Genomic DNA, 22,382 nt, shown 5'->3' with positions numbered 1-22,382 from the left:
TTTTTCCGTTTATAGCGCAAAAAATAAAAACCGCAGAGGTGATCAAATACCATCAAAAGAAAGCTCTATTTGTGGGAAGAAAAGGACGCAAATTTCGTTTGGGTACAGCATTGCATGACCGCGCAATTAGCAGTTAAAGCGACGCAGTGCCAAACTGGAAAAAGACCTCTGGTCCTTAGGCAGCATAATGGTCCGGGGCTCAAGTGGTTAACTTGAAAAGGGGGAATCTTACCCCTTAAATCATAAGTTTGAATTATAACTTGCCGAATCCACTTAGCGACAGTGGATTTCGACGCTGCCTGTCCCTTCTTGGGACCCTCTGGCAGAATAAATAAGACATCAGTCTTACGAATCTGAGCAGTTGCCTTTAAATAGATTTTCAGATTTTCACTGCTCTCACCACATCAAGACAATGTAGTGACTTTTCATCCCTGGAACATGGTTTTGGAAAAGACGACGTCAGGACAATATCTTGGTTCAGGTGAAAACCTGAGACCACCATTGGCAAAATATCTGGACGAGGGCGAAACACTACTCAGTCCTCATGAATAATCAAATATGGCTTTTTACAAGAAAGAGTAGCCAATTCCGAAACCCTCCTTGCTAAGGATAATGCAACTAAAAATACCAACTTCCTTGTCAGAAGGACTAAGGGAATATGTTGTAGCGGTTCAAATGGCTGTTCGTAACACAGACAAAACTAAGTTCAAGTCCCAAGGGCTCAAAGGTGGTTTATTTGGCGGATTAATCCGCATCACCCCTTGCATGAAACTCCAGATTAAAGAATGCGTGGCAAGCGGTCTTTGAAATAAGATCGATAAGGTTGAGACTTGGCTCTTAATAGAACTCAAGGCCAATTTCATCTCTACACCTAAATGTAGAAAGGCAAGAGTTCTGCCTAGGATATATCTCGGAGGGTGCCAACCCTTGGATTTACACCAGGAAACATAAGCCTTCCAGACTCTATAATATATAGCTTTGGACGCTGGCTTCCTTGCATTAATCAAAGTAGAGATAACTGTCCCGGAAAGCCCACGTTTTTTCAGAATGTGGGTTTCAATAGCCATGCTGTTAAATTTGGCATTCGTAAAGTAGGATGGAAAATTGGCCTCTGCAAGAGCAGGTCTGGCCTTAGTGGAAAGGACCATGAATCCTCCACTGCCATCTATACGATTTCTGCATACCATGACCTTCTGGGCCATGCTGGTGCTACCAGAATTACCGGCTTTCTTTCCAGCTTGATTCTGCAAAGAAGTCGTGGTAGCAACTGAATAGGGGGGGAATGCATAGATCAGTGAGAGCTCATCCCACGGGATAACCAACGCATCTGTTCCACATGCGAGTGTATCCCTTGTCCTGGACACAAAGTTGACTAACTTCATGTTGAATCTGGACGCTAGAAGATCTACGTCCGGAGTCCCCCATCTTTGGCAAATAGCCCGAAAAATGTCGGGGTGAAGAGACCATTCCCCTGGGAATAACTGCTGGCAACTTAAGTAGTCCGCCCGCCAATTCTCTACTCCTGGAATGAAGGCTGCCGAATGGCACAGAACATTCCTTTCTGCCCAAGTTAGAATATGGTTCTCCTCTCTCTGCGCTGAGACTCTTGGTGCTCCCTTGGTGACTGATATAGGCCACAGCCATGATATTGTTGGATTGGATCCTGACAGGAAAATCCCTTAACCTGGAAGTCCAGGCTTTCAGAGCCAGACGCACTGCCCGAATCTCTAGGATGTTGATGGGCAAAGCTCCTTCGGTTTTTGACCACTGTCCCTGGACAGTCATTTTCTCTAGTACTGCTCCCCAGCCTGAAAGGCAGGCATCTGTCTTTACTACTTTCCAGATAATTGGTCTGAAGGACAGCCGCATTGGCAAGTCCAAAGCTTGGATTGTTTTGTTCCAAGCAGACAGGATACTGTTTTGCAACAGTCTTGAATGGAACTGGGCATAGGGGACTGCTTCGAGTGAAGCCAACATCTTTCCTAACAACAACGAATTGAGGCATTTCTTTGCGACTTGACCATCCGCACCAGCTCTTGTATGGAGCTGATCTTTGCCAGAGGCAAGAACACCTTTTTCTGGGCTGCGTCTATGATCAGGCTCAAATACTCCAGCTTTCTTTGCGGGTTTAAGAAAGACTTCTCTAGGTTGAGAATCCAACCCAGACTTTCCAGGTAACTGGTTGTAATGCGTACACTTTGCTCCAAGTGAGCCATCGATTGGTCTATTAGCAATAGATCATCTCGGTATGCCAAGACTGTTATGCCCTGTGCCCTTAACCTGGCTAGAGGTGGGGCCAGCACTTTTGTGAACACTCGGGGTGCTGTAGCTGGTCTGAAGGGCAAGGCTACAAACTGAAATGCTGCTGTTCTACTTCGAAGACCCTTGGTGAGCGGAAAATGTAGGGACATGCAGATATGCATCCCTGATGTCGATAGACGCCAGAACTTGTAGGATAGAAGCTACTGACCTGATCGACACCATTGAAAAGAGCAGATCTTCAGGAACTGATTTAGATTCTTCAGATCCAGAATGGGTCTGCTGAATAAAACCCCAAAGCTTGCTCTTCTGTGCATGTACAGGAAACACCTCAAAAGGCTGTGAAGGTTTTAAGGAACCTAAAGAACAAACAGAACTATCAGCTGACGCTGCTAGAGGTAGCTTGAAAGAGGCACGAACCATCTCTGTAAGAGATTGTACCAGCAATCTCTCAGATTGCGAGGCTGAAAAAGGATCATCTACCATTGTTTCCTCCGCAGAGGAGTAATCAGTATACTTTTCTTCCTGATCACCTGAGGGTAACCCCTCATCCTCTACCCACTGTTCCCTTGATAAGGGTGGGGAAGGGGAATCTAACACGCTTCCTATCCTTTTGGATAGCGGATGCGATTAAAGTCACTAATTTTCCTTCTAGGCTCTGCAGGGTGGAGGAAAATGCATTTTCAGACATGTATACAGGGGCTGAATCTTTTGTGCCTGGGCCTGACCCTGAGGCTTTCCTCTAGAGTCTGATGGTGGAAGCCGTCGCCACTGCCTAGAGGCGGATGCCCATGGCGCAGGGGAAGGAGTCCGTTTAAATAAGGGACGTTTATACTTTCTTTTGGGCAAAAGAGTACCTTTCCCTCTAGAAATTATTTGGATGTGTTTGACCAAATCCTCCCCAAATAGTCGATCACTATGAAAAGGGAAACTAGTCAGAAGCAAGTGAGTCGGAAACACTCACATCACATTCAGACAGACTCGAATCCTAAGGAGGAGTTCCTCTTCTGTGGTTTGCAGGGCATTGTTCGAGAACTCTTAGGCAGCAGGCAGAAAGAGGGAGCCTGCATCTCTCAGCCAATACAGCTTGCAGATAGAGTGAGAGAGATGGGGCTTTAACAGACAGGCAGAGCTCCAAGGAAAGCAGAAGTTCAGGTGGGTAACAGGAGATTTTAGTCAACTAAAATGCACTGGAGATTTTAGTCGACTAAAATGAAAACAATTCAGATGACTAAAATACGACAAACTAAAAATGTCATTTTAATCAAAAGACTATGACTAACACCAAATCGAAATTTGAAGTAAAATTAACACTGGTACCAATAATGGCATGCACTAGCACTTTTAAGGCACACTGCAAAATTTAAAATATGTTCAATAACGACTAAGGGGCCTGAAGTGTCTTAACAAAACAATATCAGCCCGAACTACTGACATGTGAAAGGACAGATCTGTGAATCCTCTATGTGTATGTAACACTCTGACACCATCTTTTGTATGTGGCAGAAAAAGACTTATCAGACCCCGCAAGCCTTTTTCCAACCTTTAGTCGAAAAATAACCTATTTTCTGGTTCTCAGCTGACGGGGAATGAGGTAGTGATGGTGCAGGGTCTAGTTACAGTCTTCTGTGCCAAGGTTAGACTGTGTGTTCAGAGACTTCATTATGCATGCCACTGCAGTAAAGAATGGATATTCTGAGCAGTTTCTGGTTGGTATGGTAATCTTGCTTCATTCTCAAAGGATGTTTTTGCACTATTCTCTATATATTAAACTCTAGCCATTGTAGGAGCAGGAAAATAACAGGAGGTTACAGTTTTCTGTGATACTGCAACCCCCTTATCTGCCACTATCATTCCACCACAAAAGCAAGCAATACTTACAGTGCAGTGTGGATAAATAGAAACATATATACACCCAATGAGAATAGAGAGGAAGCACATCTGGTTCAGTATATTTGCAAAATAAGGGATTTAAAAGTGGTTTTCCCAGCAAAACTATTCATATTTTTGTCTATTTATTCCCAACATTGCTCACCCGCCTACGACTTGCTTTGTTCCATTTTCCTCCTACCTCTTTAACACAACAGGTACTGCAGTAACAGGATTTTTCTTGAGACTTTCTATGATATCTGGAGCTTTGTCCCCATATATTCGGTAGATGGCCCGACGCTGGATGACTTCAGATGTTCCACCCAAGCAGTCATCTAGCCGAAACTTTTCCTGATCCTCTGCAGACATGCGAGAAAGTTTCTTTTGAACACTCTCCAGGACACGGATAGTTGCCAAATTGGTTTCTAATACAACATCGAGCTGAATAAATAAAAAAAAAAAAGTCAAAGCCTATGTTGTTTAGCAAATTAAGTTGCATGTAAATAGAAAATAAAGATAACTTTGTGGATCCATTCATCATGACCTTCAAGTTGTTAAAGTGGTAGTAAACTTTAGGGAAAAAAAAAAATATATATCCTCCTGCAAGGTAATAACATAATGTGCTAGTATGCATCACATACTAGTAGATTATGAAAGACTTACCTTGAAACAAAGTCCTCCAGCAGCACAATGTCACCGCTGACAGGGCTTCCAGAGCTCTAAAGAAACAGCATGAGTATGCCGTTCCTTCGCAGCACATGCGCCGGTGATGTCACCGCATGTCAAATAAGGGATCGTCTCCTAAACAGTGCACATTTTAAGAGACAATAATTTTACCTACAGGTAAGCTTTATTGTAAGCTTACCTGTAGGTAAAAGTCACAGAGGGGACTTTTCTACCAATTTAACCCTTTCTGAAACTCTAAGACACAAATAAACCTTCAAAATTATATCCCGTTTTAACTGGCCACCTTCTCTCATGCAGGAAGAATATCAACACTTTTTTTTTTTTCATTTCAACTTTTAAGCTGAACTCCAGCTTTTGATATACTTGACATAGTTTGTTTGGGCCAGCTGAAATTCCCAGAAAAAAAGAAAATGGCTCAATTGGTTCAAAATCAGTATGCCATTGACAATACTGTAATCCACCAGGATAGGGAATGCATTTCTGTATTCTTTATTCAGAAATGTGAGAGTATAGCCCACCTCAAACCTCTCATCCTCACAGCGGTGAAGCTGTTCTTCATATGGGGTCTTCTTTGAACTGACAAAAGTAGAGTCCTCTGACCATGCAGGAAAGGACACCCAAGTGTCATTTAACACCTGCAACAAATACAAAATAAACAAGTGCTAAATTATGACTATAGTATGAAGAAGAAATCAAAAGGAAAATAAAGCCTGTAAAACATGCAAAAAAATGCTTGTGCTCAGCTATATCATAAATATGCTATTGTAAATGGGTGCATTTTTTAAAATTTTTATCAAAAAGAAGTTTATTAAGAAACATAGTACAAAAAAACGACAGTACAGGTGCACTTCGATATACATCAAGCATAAACAACACAGCTTCAGATGTCAACAGGGTGCATTTTTATTTTTTATTTTTTTTAAGTGGACTGTTTCGGGTTTGCTGTAATAATTAAAAAAAAAAAAAAAAAAACACGAGAAAAAAAAAAAAAAAAAGTAAAAATACATTCCCTTAGACCCCAAGTTGTGGTCAGCTTATCTAGGGGAGGGGGAAACCACTCATGTCTTTTTCTAGCATCCTGCTAAAAAGCCCAAATTGCGTGAGCAGTTGCTGCAGGAATGTGCAGAAGCAACTTCCTACGAGATTTGGGCTCTTTGTCATGCTCATGATGCTGGGAGATGGCCAAGTGAATTCACCCACACCTAGGCAAATTTCCAGATTATGGCATGCAAAGTGAGTACTTCTACTTTGTCATCCAAGGACATGTTGCGCGTTGCCCAGGGAGCCCATTCCTGCTCCTAATTCTGTAACTGCAACAAACTGGAGGCTGCATACTGATGACATTTCTTTCCTATAGCTATATGTTTTTGTGAGAGGTGATAGCACATGGAATACTATGGTAGTTTTTAGTGTTGTTCTTAATTGATTCCAGTATATAAAAGGTCACATTCATCGCTAGGATTAAAGGAGTTGTAAAAAGGCAGAAGGTTTTTTTTTTATCTTAATGCATTCTATGCATTAAGATAAAAAGCCTTCTGTGTGCAGAAACCCCCCTAAAAAACTTACCTGAGGTCCCTCTCTGTCCAGCGATATCCACGAGTATCTCAGCTGTCTGAGATTCTCCTTCCTGATTGGCCGAGACACAGCAGTGGCGCCATTGGCTCCCGCTGCATTCAAAGTCACGTAGCCAATCAGGGGAGAGATGGGGCAGGGCCTTTGTTTCTGAATGGACACAGGGAGCTGTGACTCGGCTCTGGTGCCCCTATAGCAAGCTGCTTGCTGTGGGGGCACTGAACAGGAGGGAGAGACAAGGATCACAGAAGAGGGACCTGAGAAGAGCATAGGAGCTGCTCTGTGCAAATCCACTGCAACAGAGCAGGTAAGTATAACATTTTTTTTTTTTTTACACAAATGAGCCTTTACAATCACTTTAAGCTCATTGGGGTGAAAGGCATCAGAGCAGGGCGGTTCCTGGGGGACACGCTCCATGCTGCACACTGCAATGGATGCTCACTGGTAAACAAACATCTTAAACTAACTAAACTATCATACTGCCATGGCTTTGAACAAAGAAATGGAACAAACTTTCACAAAAACAAAAACAAAAAACTTGATCTTGTCTACAGTGAATAATCTAACTATAGTGCCAACATTAAAACATGTTAAAGAATTTATGGGGTGGTGAAGTCAAAGATACCCAATGGTAAGCAGAGTTTTGTTTTGTAATGTGAAGATGCATAGTAAATGGACTAGTATGTCTTTCTAAATTTAGAATGACTCACTTACAGTTCCCATTATTTTGGATGCACCTACCTCTTTGCAGACAGCAGTCCTTCCACTGCATTTTGGCTGCTGATAAGTCTTAGGAAGCGCTCTGTAGCTAGAACCAATGCGTTTACAAGAGGCATAATCAATTTCCCTCCCTATTCCTTCATTCGAACGGTCACTGGTTACCGGTGGGACAAAAGAAAGCTCTTTAACACCCAAAAAAGATTTAAACTGAGCAAAGAGCTCAGGGAACTTCCTGTGAACAAAAATAAATAAATAAATAAAAGAAGCCCCATAAGTTATAAATTGAGCACACCAGGCTTAGAAAACTGGTACAATCACACACCCTTCACAATGAAGCTCTGATTTATAGAACCATAGTTGCTTTGCATTATTGATAATATTACTGCTGTTTTAGTTAATAGAGAGATACAATAAGAACAGCATAAAAAGCCCCCCACCTACAACTGGCCTTCACAGCAAGGAGCACATGGAAGGGCAACACATGCAAAACCAAACCAAAGAAAATTCCCAACTTCCCAACCAGTCTGCAACCAACCAAATTATCCTGTCTACAGTTTGCCTTAAGTTAGCACACATTTGCAAATACTGCTGGGGCTGGGTGTCCAGTGTGCCCCTGTGCCTTTAAGCAGGGGTGGGCTATCTCCAGGTTCACCTGCCCTCTATCTATTTGATAGAATGCATGTGGTCCTACTATGGAGGATCTTATAAATTTACAAGAGTTAGGACTGCAGAAATATTGAGGTGCCTTGGAGCGGCTCTGCAGCTTACGCATGTACAGTATTTGCAAACGAGTGCAGACTAAACCTCTGTTTTTAACGCAAACTGTTAGGATAATTCAGTAGGTTGCAGTTGAGCTGGGAATTTTCTTTGGTTTTGTTTTGCACACTCCATTAGAAGTATTACTTGACTTGTAAGATCTTTCCTGCACATATGTGAGCCATCATACCATACCTTTCTACCTTTTACGGTGACATACCTTACCTATGGCCAGTCTGTTACTCTGTTTACAGGTAGTTATATAGTGCCGTCAATTTACGCAGTCTCTGCTCTAATTCATCCCAAAGGTGTTCTTTTGGGTTGAGGTCAGGACTCTGTGCAGGCCAGTCAAGTTCCTTCACCCTTAACTCGCGCATCCATGTCTTTAAGGACCTTGCTTTGTGCACTGGTCCAAATCATTTGATGGAAGGGGGACTATAGTGTGGGGTTGTGTTTCAGGTGTTGGGCTTGGCACCTTAGTTGCAGTGAAGGGAACTCGTAAGGCATCAACATACCAAGACATTTTGGAAGATTTCATGCTCCCAACTTTGGGGATGGCCCCTTCCAGTTCCAACATGACGGCACACCAGTGCACAAAGCAAGGTCCATAAGGACATGGATGAGCGAGTTTGGGGTGGAGGAACTTGACTGGCCTGCACAGAGTACTGACCTCAATCCGATAGAAAAGCTTTGGGATTAATTAACCATTTGCCAACCAGCCACCGTCATTATACTGCAGCAGGTTGGCACCATCCCACGAGCCGTCGTAGCTGTACGTCGGCTCCTTTAAGCAGGATAGCAGGAAGCTGCTCTGCGGGGGTGCCGATGCTGATGACCGGCGGCCACGATGATCGCAGGCACGAGAAGCAGAACAGGGACGTGTGTGTGTGTAAACACACACATCCCTGTTCTGTTCTGAGAGGAGATGCAGATCATGAGTTCCTAATAGCTAGGAACCACGATCTGTCATCTCCTATAGTCAAGTCCCCTCCCCCTACAGTTAGAACACACAGTCAGGAAACAAAGTTAACCCCTTGATCGCCCCCTAGTGTTAACCCCTTCCCCGCCAGTGACATTTATACAGTAATCCGTGCATTTTTATAGCACTGATCGCTGTATAATTGTCAATGGTTTCAAAATGTGTCAAAAGTGTCCGGTCTGCCATAATGTCGCAGTCCCAATAAAAAATCGCAGATCGCCGCCATTGCTAGTAAAAAAAATAATAATAAAAATGCCATAAATCTATCCCCCATTTTTAGGCACTTATTGCGCTTATCGCAATTTTTATTACTAAAAATATATAAACAGTAAATACCACGCTGTGATGAATTATAAAGTGAATAATACCAAATATTGAAAAAAATTATTATTGAAAAAGAAAAAAAAAAAAAAAAAATTTTTTTATCCAAAAAGCTGCCGCTACAAGTGAGATACACACCCAACAAACCAACTAGCAATAAGTAGCAGCGCTAATTACCTAAAAGACGTACACCAGAAATGATATATAGAGTGACATATATGATTAAATATATGTGAATACACAACAGCCCATAAACTAAATGGGTTAAATAAACATAAGAAAACAACTCTAAATAGGCATCAAGTCCATTTAGATATAAATGAGGAATTATATAATCCTGTGATAGTATCTCCCAAGTGATGTTGCTGGGTAAACAAATGAGTCCTCCACCGCACCACTGTGATAACACCAGTAAATTTATATGCTTACCACAAGGCAAGCTCAAATAAGCTTGTGACCTTAACCCGGTCGGGGCCTTTAAAAAGAAGGGATGAATGGAGGCGATGATCCACCACACCACATAGAGGAGTCGTCCCCGTAAAACTTTTCATAGACACTTCCAGAGCACCGGAACACAAGTTACTCAAGGGGTCCCCAAGAGAAAAAAGGGAATCGACATAGCGTAATCCAGTAGACTGGTATTCTCAGTGGTCCTGAGAATACCAGTCTACTGGATTACGCTATGTCGATTCCCTTTTTTCTCTTGGGGACCCCTTGAGTAACTTGTGTTCCGGTGCTCTGGAAGTGTCTATGAAAAGTTTTACGGGGACGACTCCTCTATGTGGTGTGGTGGATCATCGCCTCCATTCATCCCTTCTTTTTAAAGGCCCCGACCGGGTTAAGGTCACAAGCTTATTTGAGCTTGCCTTGTGGTAAGCATATATATTTACTGGTGTTATCACAGTGGTGCGGTGGAGGACTCATTTGTTTACCCAGCAACATCACTTGGGAGATACTATCACAGGATTATATAATTCCTCATTTATATCTAAATGGACTTGATGCCTATTTAGAGTTGTTTTCTTATGTTTATTTAACCCATTTAGTTTATGGGCTGTTGTGTATTCACATATATTTAATCATATATGTCACTCTATATATCATTTCTGGTGTACGTCTTTTAGGTAATTAGCGCTGCTACTTATTGCTAATTACTAAAAATATGTAGAAGAATACATAACGGCCTAAACTGAGAAAAAAAAATTGGGATATTTATAATAGCAAAAAGTACAAAATAAGGTTTTTTCAAAATTGTCGCTTTTTTTGTTTATAGGGCAAAAAATAAAAACTGCAGAGATGATCAAATACCACCAAAAGAAAGCTCTATTTGTGGGGAAAAAAAGGACGTCAATTTTGTTTGGGTACAACGTTGCACGACTGCGCAATTGTCAATTAAAACAACGCAGTGCCGTATTGCAAAAAGTGCTCTGGTCATTGAGCAGCCAAATCTTCCGGGGCTGAAGTGGTTCAAACGCAGACTGCGAGCCAAGCCTTCTTGCCCAACATCCGTGCCAGACCTCTCAAATACGCTACTGGAAGAATGAGCAAACATTCCCATAGACACACTCCTAAACCTTGTGGACAGCCTTAACAGTATAGCTGAAGCCGTTATAAGGGTGCAAAGGTGGGCCAACTCAATATTGAACCCTACGGACTAAGACTGGGATGAAATTAAAGTTTGTGTGTGTGTAAATGCAGGCATCCTAGTACTTTTGAGAATATAGTGCATATACTGTACATTCACCCCTCTCCCTCCCCTAGAGGAGCTTACAATCTAAGGTCCCTAACTCACATACACATATTAGGGCCAATTTAGACAGGATCCAATTAACTTACCAGCTTGTCTTTGGCATGTGGGAAGAAACTCACACAGGCAAAACATAGAAAACTCCAGGCAGGTAGTGTCATGGTTGGGATTCCAACTGGCGACGCTAGTGCTGCTAGGCGGAAGTGTTAACCACTTGGCTTAGCTGCCCCACTGTACTTTGTATCTCAGTATTGCTATACACAATATAAATATACAAAATATACACAATTTCATACATTATTGCACATTTTTTTAAAAAGGGAGAATAAAAGGAAACATATATAATATTCTTATTGTAAACTTCATTTAACATACCCCAAGAAAGGTGTAACCAGCTGCAGCAGCTCTGAACCAGATACCAGCTCTTGGTTAAATAGTGCAATGCATCGCAAAAAATTCTCATAGACTTCCTGGCTTTTTAGTACTCGGCGCACCTTAAAATATAAATCAACAATTGAATAACCTTACAATAGGAAATTGGGCAATAAGTTACAAAAAACAATCATAATTAGCACAGAACTAAAACATATAAAAACAGCCTCACTGTAATACTTAGCAAACATTTATGATATTACAGCTTACCACTTCTTAGATGTGGTGGCTCTATTAGTTTTCTTTTTCAGTGTCTTTTTTTTATTTTCACTTGTGATCCTGCCAGTAAGCCCGTTTTTCAACAGAACAGGCTGTTCTGGAGATGTAGCAGTTAAATGGTTGAGGCAAAACATTTAACAGTAACGGGGTGCTTACAATGGTCAGCTTTTCTCTATATATGCAAAATGTATATATGTAAAAAAAAGAAATGTAATGAAGCCACCATGTCTAATGATTACTAAACTGCAATATAATACATTTTTGGTTTTGGGTTTAATACCGCTTTAAGGCTAGTACTGTAATGCTATTTGATTCCTACCAGAACGTATGCAGGGATTTTCTACCCAGGCCAGTTGCATCAGCCTGAGTGTGGATATCTTCCACTGGGCTGTGAGACCCTTGAGAACTCTACTCAATCCTGACAGATTTGCAGAAATGACCCAGTGGAGATAAATGAAGGTCCAGTCAAAACATTGGATGGGAGAATTAAGTTTAGCAGAAAAGAGTAAAGCCTCGTACACACTATCAGATTGTTGGCCAACAGTGTCAGACTTTTGTCCAAAGGGAGTGTGCCAGGATCTTGTCTTGCATACTAACGGCACACAATTGTCGGCCAACAAACATGAACGTATGTCATGTTTGGTGAGCACTGATTCCGAGCATGCGTGTTTGTACTTTGGACTTTTGTATGATGGACGATATGAAAATCTGACAATAGACTGTTGTCCGCTAAAAATTTACTAGCCTGCCATCGAACATTTGTTGGCGGAAAGTTGGACAACAATTGTCTGAAGGAGCATACTAACGGTCGGATTTTAGGCAAACAGTCTGTCACCACACAATTCCCTGCTGAAAATCCGATTGCGTGTACGAGGCTTTAAAGTGGTTGTAAACCTTTACATATACCCAGTGAAGTGACTGGCCTCAGGTGATAAACAGAGATGAAACAAATCCTCCTACATAAGTTGTGCCTGTTTAACTGCAGCCTTCTCTACATCTGTTCAAAATGCTGAATTTTAAGGCTTGTCTGAGAGTTCAGAAAAAAAAAAAAAAAAAAAAAAGAGGGCGGAGAGCTGAAGTTACACTCTGTAGAGCTTAGTGAGGAGAGCTCTGACAGCTGACTGGAGGGAAGGGACACACCCACTTCACTCAGCACACAGGAACAGACCTGAGACTGTCAATCAGCTGGAAGTCCCTCCCGTCACCATTTTTCTCTGGGAGTCAAGAAAACTTGTCAAAAGCTATGTAGGCTGATAGCCGAGGAACAAAGCAGCAGACAGAAATTACACTTAGTGCTCTTAATTGAGACAAGTACATACTATAGGGGGATATTCCTTTTTCAGATTTAATTAAATTCCTGATGTTTACAACCATGTTAAAACGTAGTTCCAGCCACAAAATTTTTTTATTTTTTTTTCTCAAAAGTCAGCATACCTGTCCAGGGAGTCCGCAAAGTCCCCGTCCCCCCCCCCCCCGGCTGATTCGTCCACCGCCTTGGGTGGACGATTGGGATGAGACTCAATCAATTGGGTTGACTGGGTCTCATCGAGGCCAGTAACATCAGGAGCGGTGAGAGTGACAAGCGCTGTGCCGTACAGTCAGATTACGTGTATTGCCGATTTTACTTGTCTTTACTGTAAGTATATTTTATATGGTTTGTGGGGGATGTCCCAAATAAAAACAGTATTACGCTATGCAAGTTCCCCTTTTTTTTGCATGTTGAACCTTTATAATTCAAGCACAGGAGTCCATCCCTCATTTTAAGGAAATATCAGGCTCAGGCGCTGTATGGAAATACAAGCCTCATTTAATTGTCCGTGTGTGGGGAGTACATTACCAACAGAGCTCATTTGTGCACAAGGTGGTTTTCCGGTGATGGTATTCAGGCTTTGAAGGCTTTCTCTTAGTTCTGATGGGTCACAGAGCAACTCTTCTACTATAAAGACTTTCTATGGATATTTCCACAAACGGACTTATGTTTTGTGTATGATTTTTTTATCCTGTATATGTATTGCACTGTATACTTTTTTTCAGGTATATGGCTAGTGCTATTAATGCTGGGATAATTTCCTCCGTCTTTACAGGATTTTTATAACAGCTTACCTGTAAAATCCTTTTCTTTTAAAGAACATCACGAGACACAGAGCCATAGTAATTACTATGTGGGTTATAGTCCACCTTCAGGTGCTGGACACTGGCACACCCTAAACAGGAAGTTGCCTCCCTATATAACCCCTCCCACTACTGGGAGTATCTCAGTTTTGTAGCAAAGCAATACATGTATATACTAGAAAGAGGGGTGGGAGATCTGTGTCCCATGATGTACTTCATAAGAAAAGGAAGCTGCAGGTAAGCTGTCATAAAAATCCTATTTTCTTTAATCGTACATCACGGGACACAGAGCCATAGTAATTACTATGTGGGATGTCCCAGAGCAATGTCAGCTGAGGGGAGGGAGACACAACCAAAGTAGGGCACCATGAGATTAGAAGATTTATACTGCTGCCTGCAGTACACTGCGCCCAAAGGCGACATCCTCATGTCTTTTTACATCCACCATACCACCATATAGAATCTGGTAAAGCCATGGAGGCTTGGTGATGCACTGCCCTCGAAGCCCTAACAGCCCTAGAGGAGTGCGCTTTGATTTGAGAGGGTGGAACTACCTCTTTAAACCATAAGCTTGAACGATTACTTGTCAAATCCATTTAGAAATAGAACATTTCGATGCTGCCTGTCCTCTTTTAGGACCTTCAGGAAACACAAACAAAAAAAATCAATTTTCCGAATCTGAGCAGTCGCCTTTAAGTAGACTTTGACTGCTCTTACCACATCAAGAGAATGTAGTGATTATTCTTCCATAGAACAGGGTTCGGGAAAAATTAAGGTAGAACAATATCCTGGTTTAGATAAAAACCTGATATTACCTTCGGTAAAAAGTTAGGATGAGGATGCAATACTACCTTATCCTTGAATAATAAAAACATGGCTCTTTACAAGAAAGATTCTGATACCCTTCTTGCAGCAGATATGGTTACCGAAAAAAGTTTCCTTGTCAAAAAAGGACCAAGGGAATGTGTCGTATTGGCATAAAAAAAGGCTGTTTTGTAATGCCAACAAAACTAAATTCAAGTCCCAAAGGTTCAGGGGTTTACCTAACCGGAGATTAAGCCGTGTTACCCCCTGAATAAAGTTACGAACCAAAGATTGCGAAGCAAGTGGTCATTGAAATAATACAGATAAGGCCGAGACCTGTCCTTAGAAAGCACTCAAGGCAAGCCTTATTTCTCACCCCATCTGCAGAAAGTCAACAATTCTACCTTAGACCTATTTCCTGGGGAGCAACTCCTGGTTTCACACCAGGAGACATATGTTTCCCAGACTCCATAATATATAAATTATGGAGGCCGGCTCCCTTTCTTTAACCAAGGTAGAAACTACTGAACCTGACAGCCCAAGTTTCTTCAGAGTGTGGGTCTCCAGAGCCAGACCATTAAATTTAGCGTTTGTAAAGTAGGATGGAACACCGGACCCTGTGAGAGAAGGTCTGGCCGTGATGGTAGGGTCCATGAGTCCCCTACTGCCATCTTTATCTCTGCATACCAAGATTTCCTGGGCGCCGCAAGAATCAACGATTTCCCTTCCTCCTCGATCCTGCGAAGAAGTCGTGGACGCAAGCAAAATAGGAGGGAATGCATATATCAGTGAGAGCCGATTCCACGGGAATAGCAAGGCATCTGTTCCGCATGCTAGCGGATCTTTTGTTCTTAACACAAAGTTGTTGATTTCTTTGTTGAACCAGGACGCAAACAGATCTATGTCTGGGATCCCCCATTTTTGACATATTGACAGGAAGATATCGGGGTGAAGCAACCATTCTCCCGGGAACAACTGCTGGCGACTCAAGTAGTCCGCCTGCCAATTTTCTATTCCTAGAGTGAAGACTGCCGGTAGGCAAAGTACATTGTTTTCTGCCCAAGATAGGATATGATATGATTCACCTTTCTCTGGGCCACACAACTTCTTGTGCTCCCTTGGTGATTAATATAGGCCATTGCTGTGGCATTGTCGGATTGAATACTGGCAGGACAATACTGTAAACTGAACGTTCAGGCCCTCAGGACCAAGAGCTCTGCCTGAATTTCTAAAATGTTAATGGAAAAGGCCATTTCTGATCTGGGCCACTTCTCTTAAGACAGTTGCCTCTTCCAGAACTGTTCCCCAACCTAAACAAAAAAGGTTGGCATATGTTGTTACCACTTCCCTAGGTAACTGAAGGAAGGCTTTTCCCCTTAGTAGATTTTTGGATATTAACCATAAACTGAGGCTCCGGCGCACCCAGCCTACAGCACCTGGTATTTCCAGGTGGTCTCATCTGGGTACTAACCAGGCCCGACCCTGCTTAGCCTCTAAGATCAGGCGCTATCAGGGTGATGTGGCCACAGGCTTTGGAGTCAGGCACATTGGGAATGTAGAGCTTAAACCCTTTGTTCCAAGCCGATAAGATACTGTTTTGCAGCAGTCTAGAATGAAACTGAGCAGAAGGAAAGACCTCAAATGAAGCCGCCATCTTTCCCAACAACCTCATGCAAAGTTGAATAGAAGAAATTCATCTTGCTTCGACCACCTAAATCAGTTCTTTTATGGCGCTGATCTTTGCCTGGGGTAAGCATACCCTTTTCTGGGTGTACCTATGATCAGACCCAAGTATTTTAGCCTTCTTCATGGTTTTAAAGAAGATTTCTCCTAGGTTGAGAACCCGACCTAGATATTCCAGGTAGTTGAATGTGGTGACCATATTTTGGTCTAAGCGGGCTACCGACTGGTCTATCAAGAACAGATCGACTGGGTAAACCATAATCGTTATACCTTGGGCCCTTAATCTGGCTAGAAGAGGGGCCTGAACCTTTGTAAACACTCAAGGTGCAGTAGCTGGACCGGAAAGCAGAGCTACACACTGAAAATGAAGATTTTCCACCTGGAAAAGTAGATATTACTAGTGAGCGAGGAAATAGGCATATGGAGGTATGCATCTTTGATGTCGATTGACACCAGAAATTCTCCTTGTAGGATGGAGAGATAACCAATTTGGATTGACGCCATACTAAAAAAGTGGTTATATTCAGGAATTAAATTTAGATTTTTGAGATCCAGAATGTCCATTCGGATTTGGAACCGTGAAAAAAAAGAGGTTTGAATCAAACCCCAACCTCTGTTCTTACATGGGGACCCCCATGATCACTTTTTTTTCTTTCTCTGGATCCTTAGAAACGTTTGATCTGAGAAAACGAGGAGACGGGAACTCTTGGAACTCCAGTTTGTACCCTGGAGATATTGAGGAAGTCCTCCATTCGTCTCAACACTCTTCCTGACAGATCCTTGAGAACTGCAGAATAATTCCCCCTATTCGATTGAACCTGTGTTAGCAACTATTGCAAACATAAAGCTGCCTCCTGGGCCTGCTGAGCAGGATAACCTTGAACACCTGTTTAAACTGGTCTCTCAATGATTAAGCAATTACTGTCAGCGCAGGCTGAGACACTCACTCTGCCAGAGAAAAAAAGTGTTTGTTTTTTTTTTTTTCTAATAGGATTTCCACCTTTTTATCCGTTGGATCCCTAAGCATTTGAGCATTGTCTGCCAGACAAGTCAAACTCATTCACAGAGGATATAGCAGATCCTCTCAGATACAAAAAAGCTTTTCCAGCAATGGAAAGGAAAAGGCCTGCACAGCCTGAGGAGGCTTTAGCGAACCCAAATACTCAGTTAAGGGTACATAAATGTGGACCATTCAGCAAGAATGTGCACCATCAATCTTAAGATTGGAACAGCTGACTCTCCCGCATTTGACACCTTCGAAGAGGAGTCATCAGCCTCACCATGGTCCCCTGAGAGAATTCGTCTTCTCCTGCCCCTAGTTCCTCAGTTTGAGAGTCCTGGGTACTGGAAGAGAACCTGTCGCATTTTGACCCACACTTGGATGCGATTAAAGTTGCTAAACTTTTTTTTTTTTTTAAATATCATAAAATAAAAACAGGGGCTGCAGTGTTAAAAACAGTTGCAGACGTTTCATTGCCCTGATGCTCACTCTGACCAGCCACCCCCTCTCAGGGGAGGATGCCATTAGTAGAGATGAGTAGGCTTTCCAGAGCTTGAGGGAGACCCTTTTAGCTCTTTTTTTTGGGGGGTGTTTCAACCCCCCTTCTGACCATAGCCCGATGCACAAAGCAGAGGTACTACCAGAAGAAATCGCATCCACTGCTTGAGCAATAGTGCAGCTACTGCCACTGCTATTAATGCTCAGCCTGTAGCAAATAGTAAATGTGTCAAATAGGAAATGCCTGTATACCCAAAACCTCTTTCATGCTTTTCTTTGCTCTTATGTCTCTGACAATTTTGCAGCCAGCATAAATGGAGTTTTTTTTTTTTAAAAAAAACACACTCCCGCGTTGTAGGACGTCAACGCCGCGCTAAGCCCCGCCCCCACCATCGCATTGCACCCCCCCTTCTTTTTCAAAAAAAAAAAAAAAAGAGTTTTCCTGTGCAAGCACAGGCCTCCGAGCCGACGGGATCGGCTGAGTGAAGAAGGGATGGCGTGAAGGAGACCTGGAAGCCGCCTCTGTGTAGGGGCGGTGAAAGAAAAACGGCATTGCCGATCATTTTTAGTTCTTCCTTACACTCAACCTCTTGAAGAGGGGATGAGTTAAGCTCAGGTGGGGGTGTCTTGAGGAAGAAAAACCCCCACCAAACTTACCGGAGGTCTGCCTGCTAGCCGGAGGAAAAAAGTCTGCTGCTTCTGTGACACAGCATGACTCTGAGCAAAGCATGAGATGGTACGTGCTCCATATAGCCCCCAGTGGTGACACTTAGGCATGACAACATTTACTTTAAAAAAAATTCCTTAGAAAAACTCCACTTACCTTTCCCGCCACAGGGTTTTCTGTGGTAAAACCAACAGATCCAATCTTTACCCTTCACGCTGGGTTCCGTTAACAAACCTTCAGGAACCGGGGACCCTCGGGGAACCCACAATCCTGGACCTGTAAAAAGCACCCCACCAGTAAAACTTTATGGCCTTAATACCAAAAGTACTGGATCCCGGGGTCCAGCTCTCTAAAAAGAGAAGCGTTACAGGCAAAACCTTGTTTCTTCAGATACGAGGCCCGGTTACCATTCAATTCGACCTAAAAGACACTTTGAATAGATCCGGCTGCATAGCTAGCCCCAACAAGGATTGCGCCAGAGGAGATCAGCACAGCACATCTTCACTCGTGACCAACACCTTAGACACTGGCGAAAAAAACTGAGCTACTCCCAGTAGTGGGAGGGGTTATATAGGGAGGCAACTTCATACATACATTTAAATATTATATATATATATATATATATATATATATATATATATATATATATATATATATATATATATATATATATATATATATATATATATATATATATACACATACATATATACATACACACACAGTATCTCACAAAAGTGAGTACATCCCCTCACGTTTTTGTAAATATTTTATTATATCTTTTCATGTAACAACACTGAAGAAGTGTCACTTTGCTACACTGTAAAGTAGTGAATGTACAGCTTGTATAACAGTGAAAATTTGCTGTCCCCTCAAAATAACTCAACACACAGCCATTGATGTCTAAACCGCTGGCAACAAAAGTGAGTAAACCCCTAAATGAAAATGTCCAAATTGGGCTAAAGTGTCAATATTTTGTGTGGCCATTATTTTATGGAGTTCACCAGAGCTTCACAGGTTGCCACTGGAGTCCTCTTTCACTCCTCCACGACGACATCAGGAAGCAGGTGAATGTTAGAGACCTTGCGCTCCTCCACCTTCCATTTGAGGATCCTCCACAGATACTCAATAGGGTTTAGGTCTGGAGACATGCTTGGCCAGTCCATCATCTTTACCCTCAGGTTCTTTAGCAAGGCAGTGGTCGTCTTGGAGGTGAGCTTGGGGTCGTTATGTTGGAATACTGCCCTGAGGCCCAGTCTCCAAAGTGAGGGGATCATGCTCTGCTTCAGTATGCCACAGTACATGTTGGCAATCATGGTTCCCTCAATGAACAGAAGCTCCCCAGTGCGGGCAGCACTCATGCAGCCCCAGACCATGACACTCCTTACCACCATGATTGACTGTAGGCAAGACACACTTGTCTTTGTACTCTTCACCTGGTTGCTGCCACACACGCTGGACACCATCTGAACCAAATAAGTTTATCATGGTTTCATCAGACCACAGGACATGGTTCCAGTAATCCAAGTCCTTAGTCTGCTTGTCTTCAGCAAACTGTTTGCGGGCTTTCTTGTGCATCATTTTTAGAATGTGGGGGACGACAGGCATGCACAACAATTTGATGCAGTGTGCAGCGTATGGTCTGAGCACTGACAGGCTGCCCCCCCCCCCCCTCACCCCCACCCCTTCAACCTCTGCAGCAATGCTGGCAGCACTCATACGTCTATTTCCCTAAGACAACCTCTGGATATGACGCAGAGCATGTGCACTCAACTTCTTTGGTCCACCATGGCAAAGCCTGTTCTGAGCGAAACCTGTCCTGTTAAACCGCTGCATGGTCTTGGTCACCGTGCTGCAGCTCAGTTTCAGGGTCTTGGCAATCTTCTTGCCTAGGCCATCTTTATGTAGAGCAACAATTCTTTTTTTCAGATCCTCAGAGAGTTCTTTGCCATGAGGTGCCATGTTGAACTTCCAGTGACAGTATGAGAGAGAGAGCAATAACACCAAATTTAACACACCTGCTCCCCATTCACACCTGAGACCTTGTAACATTAACAAGTCACATGATACCGGGGAGGGAAAACTGCTAATTGGGCCCAATTGGGACATTTTCACTTAGGGGTGTACTCACTTTTGTTGCCAACAGTTTAGACATTAATGGCTGTGTGCTGAGTTATTTTGAGGGGACAGCAAATGTACACTGTTATAGAAGCTGTACACTCACTAATTTACATTGTAGCCAAGTGTCATTTCCTCACTGTTGTCACATGAAAAGATATAATAAAATATTTACAAAAATGTGAGGGGTGTACTCACTTTTGTTATATACACACACTCTTATTAAAAAAAAAAAAAAAAAAAAAAATGTGTATATATATTATAAAAAAAAATGTGTATATGTGTATAAAATTCTCTAAAAGCGGAGTTCCAGTTCCAAGAAGGTCTTAAACTAAAGACTATCCCTCGTTTTTATATATATATATATATATATATATATATATATATATATATATATATATATATATATATATATATATATATATATATATATATATATATATATATATACACAAAAACGAGGGATAGTCTTTAGTTTAAGACCTTCTTGGAACTGGAACTCCGCTTTTAGAGAATTTTGCCTAAAGCCTGAGGAGACTTGTTTAATTCCACCAAAGTCCTATAAGGAGGCCTATTGTAGAATAAAAGTATAGTATTTCCATCAAGCACATATTTAGAGTTATTATTGGATATATTTTTAGATGTCACATTTGATGTGTCATTCTACATTTTTATATGCACACTTCTGCTATTTTATTAAAGGTAGCATTTGTAGGTCTACCACTAGAGGGATCTCCCGATGCAATCATAGCTCCTCTGCCTAGAGCAGAAGTAATCCCTCCTATCCTTTACAGTCAAGGAGAATGCTATGTTAGCCTCTCTTTGATCTGCATATGTGATCAGCTATGACATTAGCCATGTATTGGCCTGACGGTTCGCCTGAGAGCCAACATAGGATCACTAGAAAATAACAGCTATCAAAGGATGACTTGAATTTAACTGTTTTGGTAAACCAATAAATTGGTGGGTTTAGTTTCACTTCAAATTGTTGCCAAATTTTTAGCCAGGGAATCGATTTTAAAATTATTATGCTAGACTTGCATTGTGAAGAGCGGTAAAACACAACCACAGTATAGCAGGCTTTGGTTAGGAGTCATCAGAAGGACAAAAAGATGACTGTGGCCTGTTTAAGAAGTGCCAAAAAACAGCCCAACCCAAAAGGAAAGTGTTTACAACATCAATTATTTGAGCGTTTCTACTCTTTTTGTACTATATCTTATTCCTGAAGTTGGGAAATAGGAGAAAACCACAGACAGTACCAAGGGAGGACCTGAAACAACAGGTCACACAGAGGGTAAGATCAAGGGTACTATTCTGTAGCCTAGGAGGAAAAGGACTGACTGGAAGTGAAGAACAAAAATAAAATTTAAGAAATTAGACCAAAATGGTAAAAACCAAGCTGATGGTTGGAATAACCTCCTTTAACAAACCTGATATTAGAACGGCAGATTGTAACAGTAGACCAGTAGTCCAGGGTTTGGCACTAAACTAAACGGATGTCAGTCTGGGGTGCAACAAACAGTGGAGGACCTTGCAAATCCACCCAAGAAATCATCTTCAAAAAACACAGAAAAACTCTGAAATATCAGTATTAGTGTCCAACCAGCTAAAAGAAAAATATAATTTTTGGACCTACTCTAAAAAATAGTCATCCATCATACTTACCTGTAAAATCCTTTTGAGTACATCATCGGACACAGAGTTAGGCTAATATTCATTACCTGCTGGGTTATACTTAATCTCCAGGTGAATTGACACTGGTAGACCAAAGGTCTTCAGACCGGAAGTGATCCCCAATATAACCCCTCCCATGCAGGAAGTAATTCAGTTTTGTAGCAAGCACTGAATCCTCAAAGAGGGGAGGGATCTCTGTGTCCCATGATGTACTCAAAGAAAAGGATTTTACAGGCAAGTGTGAAAAAAAACTATTTTCTTTTTC

At 42.0% G+C, this 22,382-nt stretch overlaps 1 protein-coding gene across 1 annotated transcript in view; it reads right to left on the bottom strand.

The window, feature by feature from the left end:
* SIN3B (SIN3 transcription regulator family member B) overlaps positions 1–22,382 on the bottom strand; it is a 106,589-nt gene that overhangs the window by 37,920 nt on the left and 46,287 nt on the right. The window contains exons 10-13 of the mRNA XM_073592877.1: positions 11,286–11,404; positions 7,129–7,339; positions 5,334–5,450; positions 4,331–4,569 (exon numbers count right to left, since the gene is read on the bottom strand). Of these exons, the coding sequence (XP_073448978.1) occupies positions 4,331–4,569; positions 5,334–5,450; positions 7,129–7,339; positions 11,286–11,404 (686 nt within the window). The remainder of the gene's footprint in view (positions 1–4,330; positions 4,570–5,333; positions 5,451–7,128; positions 7,340–11,285; positions 11,405–22,382) is intronic.

The sequence above is a fragment of the Aquarana catesbeiana genome, linkage group LG01 (genome assembly GCF_042186555.1).
Source record: "Aquarana catesbeiana isolate 2022-GZ linkage group LG01, ASM4218655v1, whole genome shotgun sequence".
NCBI classification, from domain to species: Eukaryota; Metazoa; Chordata; class Amphibia; order Anura; family Ranidae; genus Aquarana; species Aquarana catesbeiana.
Note: the sequence above shows the minus strand (reverse complement) of the source record. Positions and strands in the feature narration are given on the sequence as shown.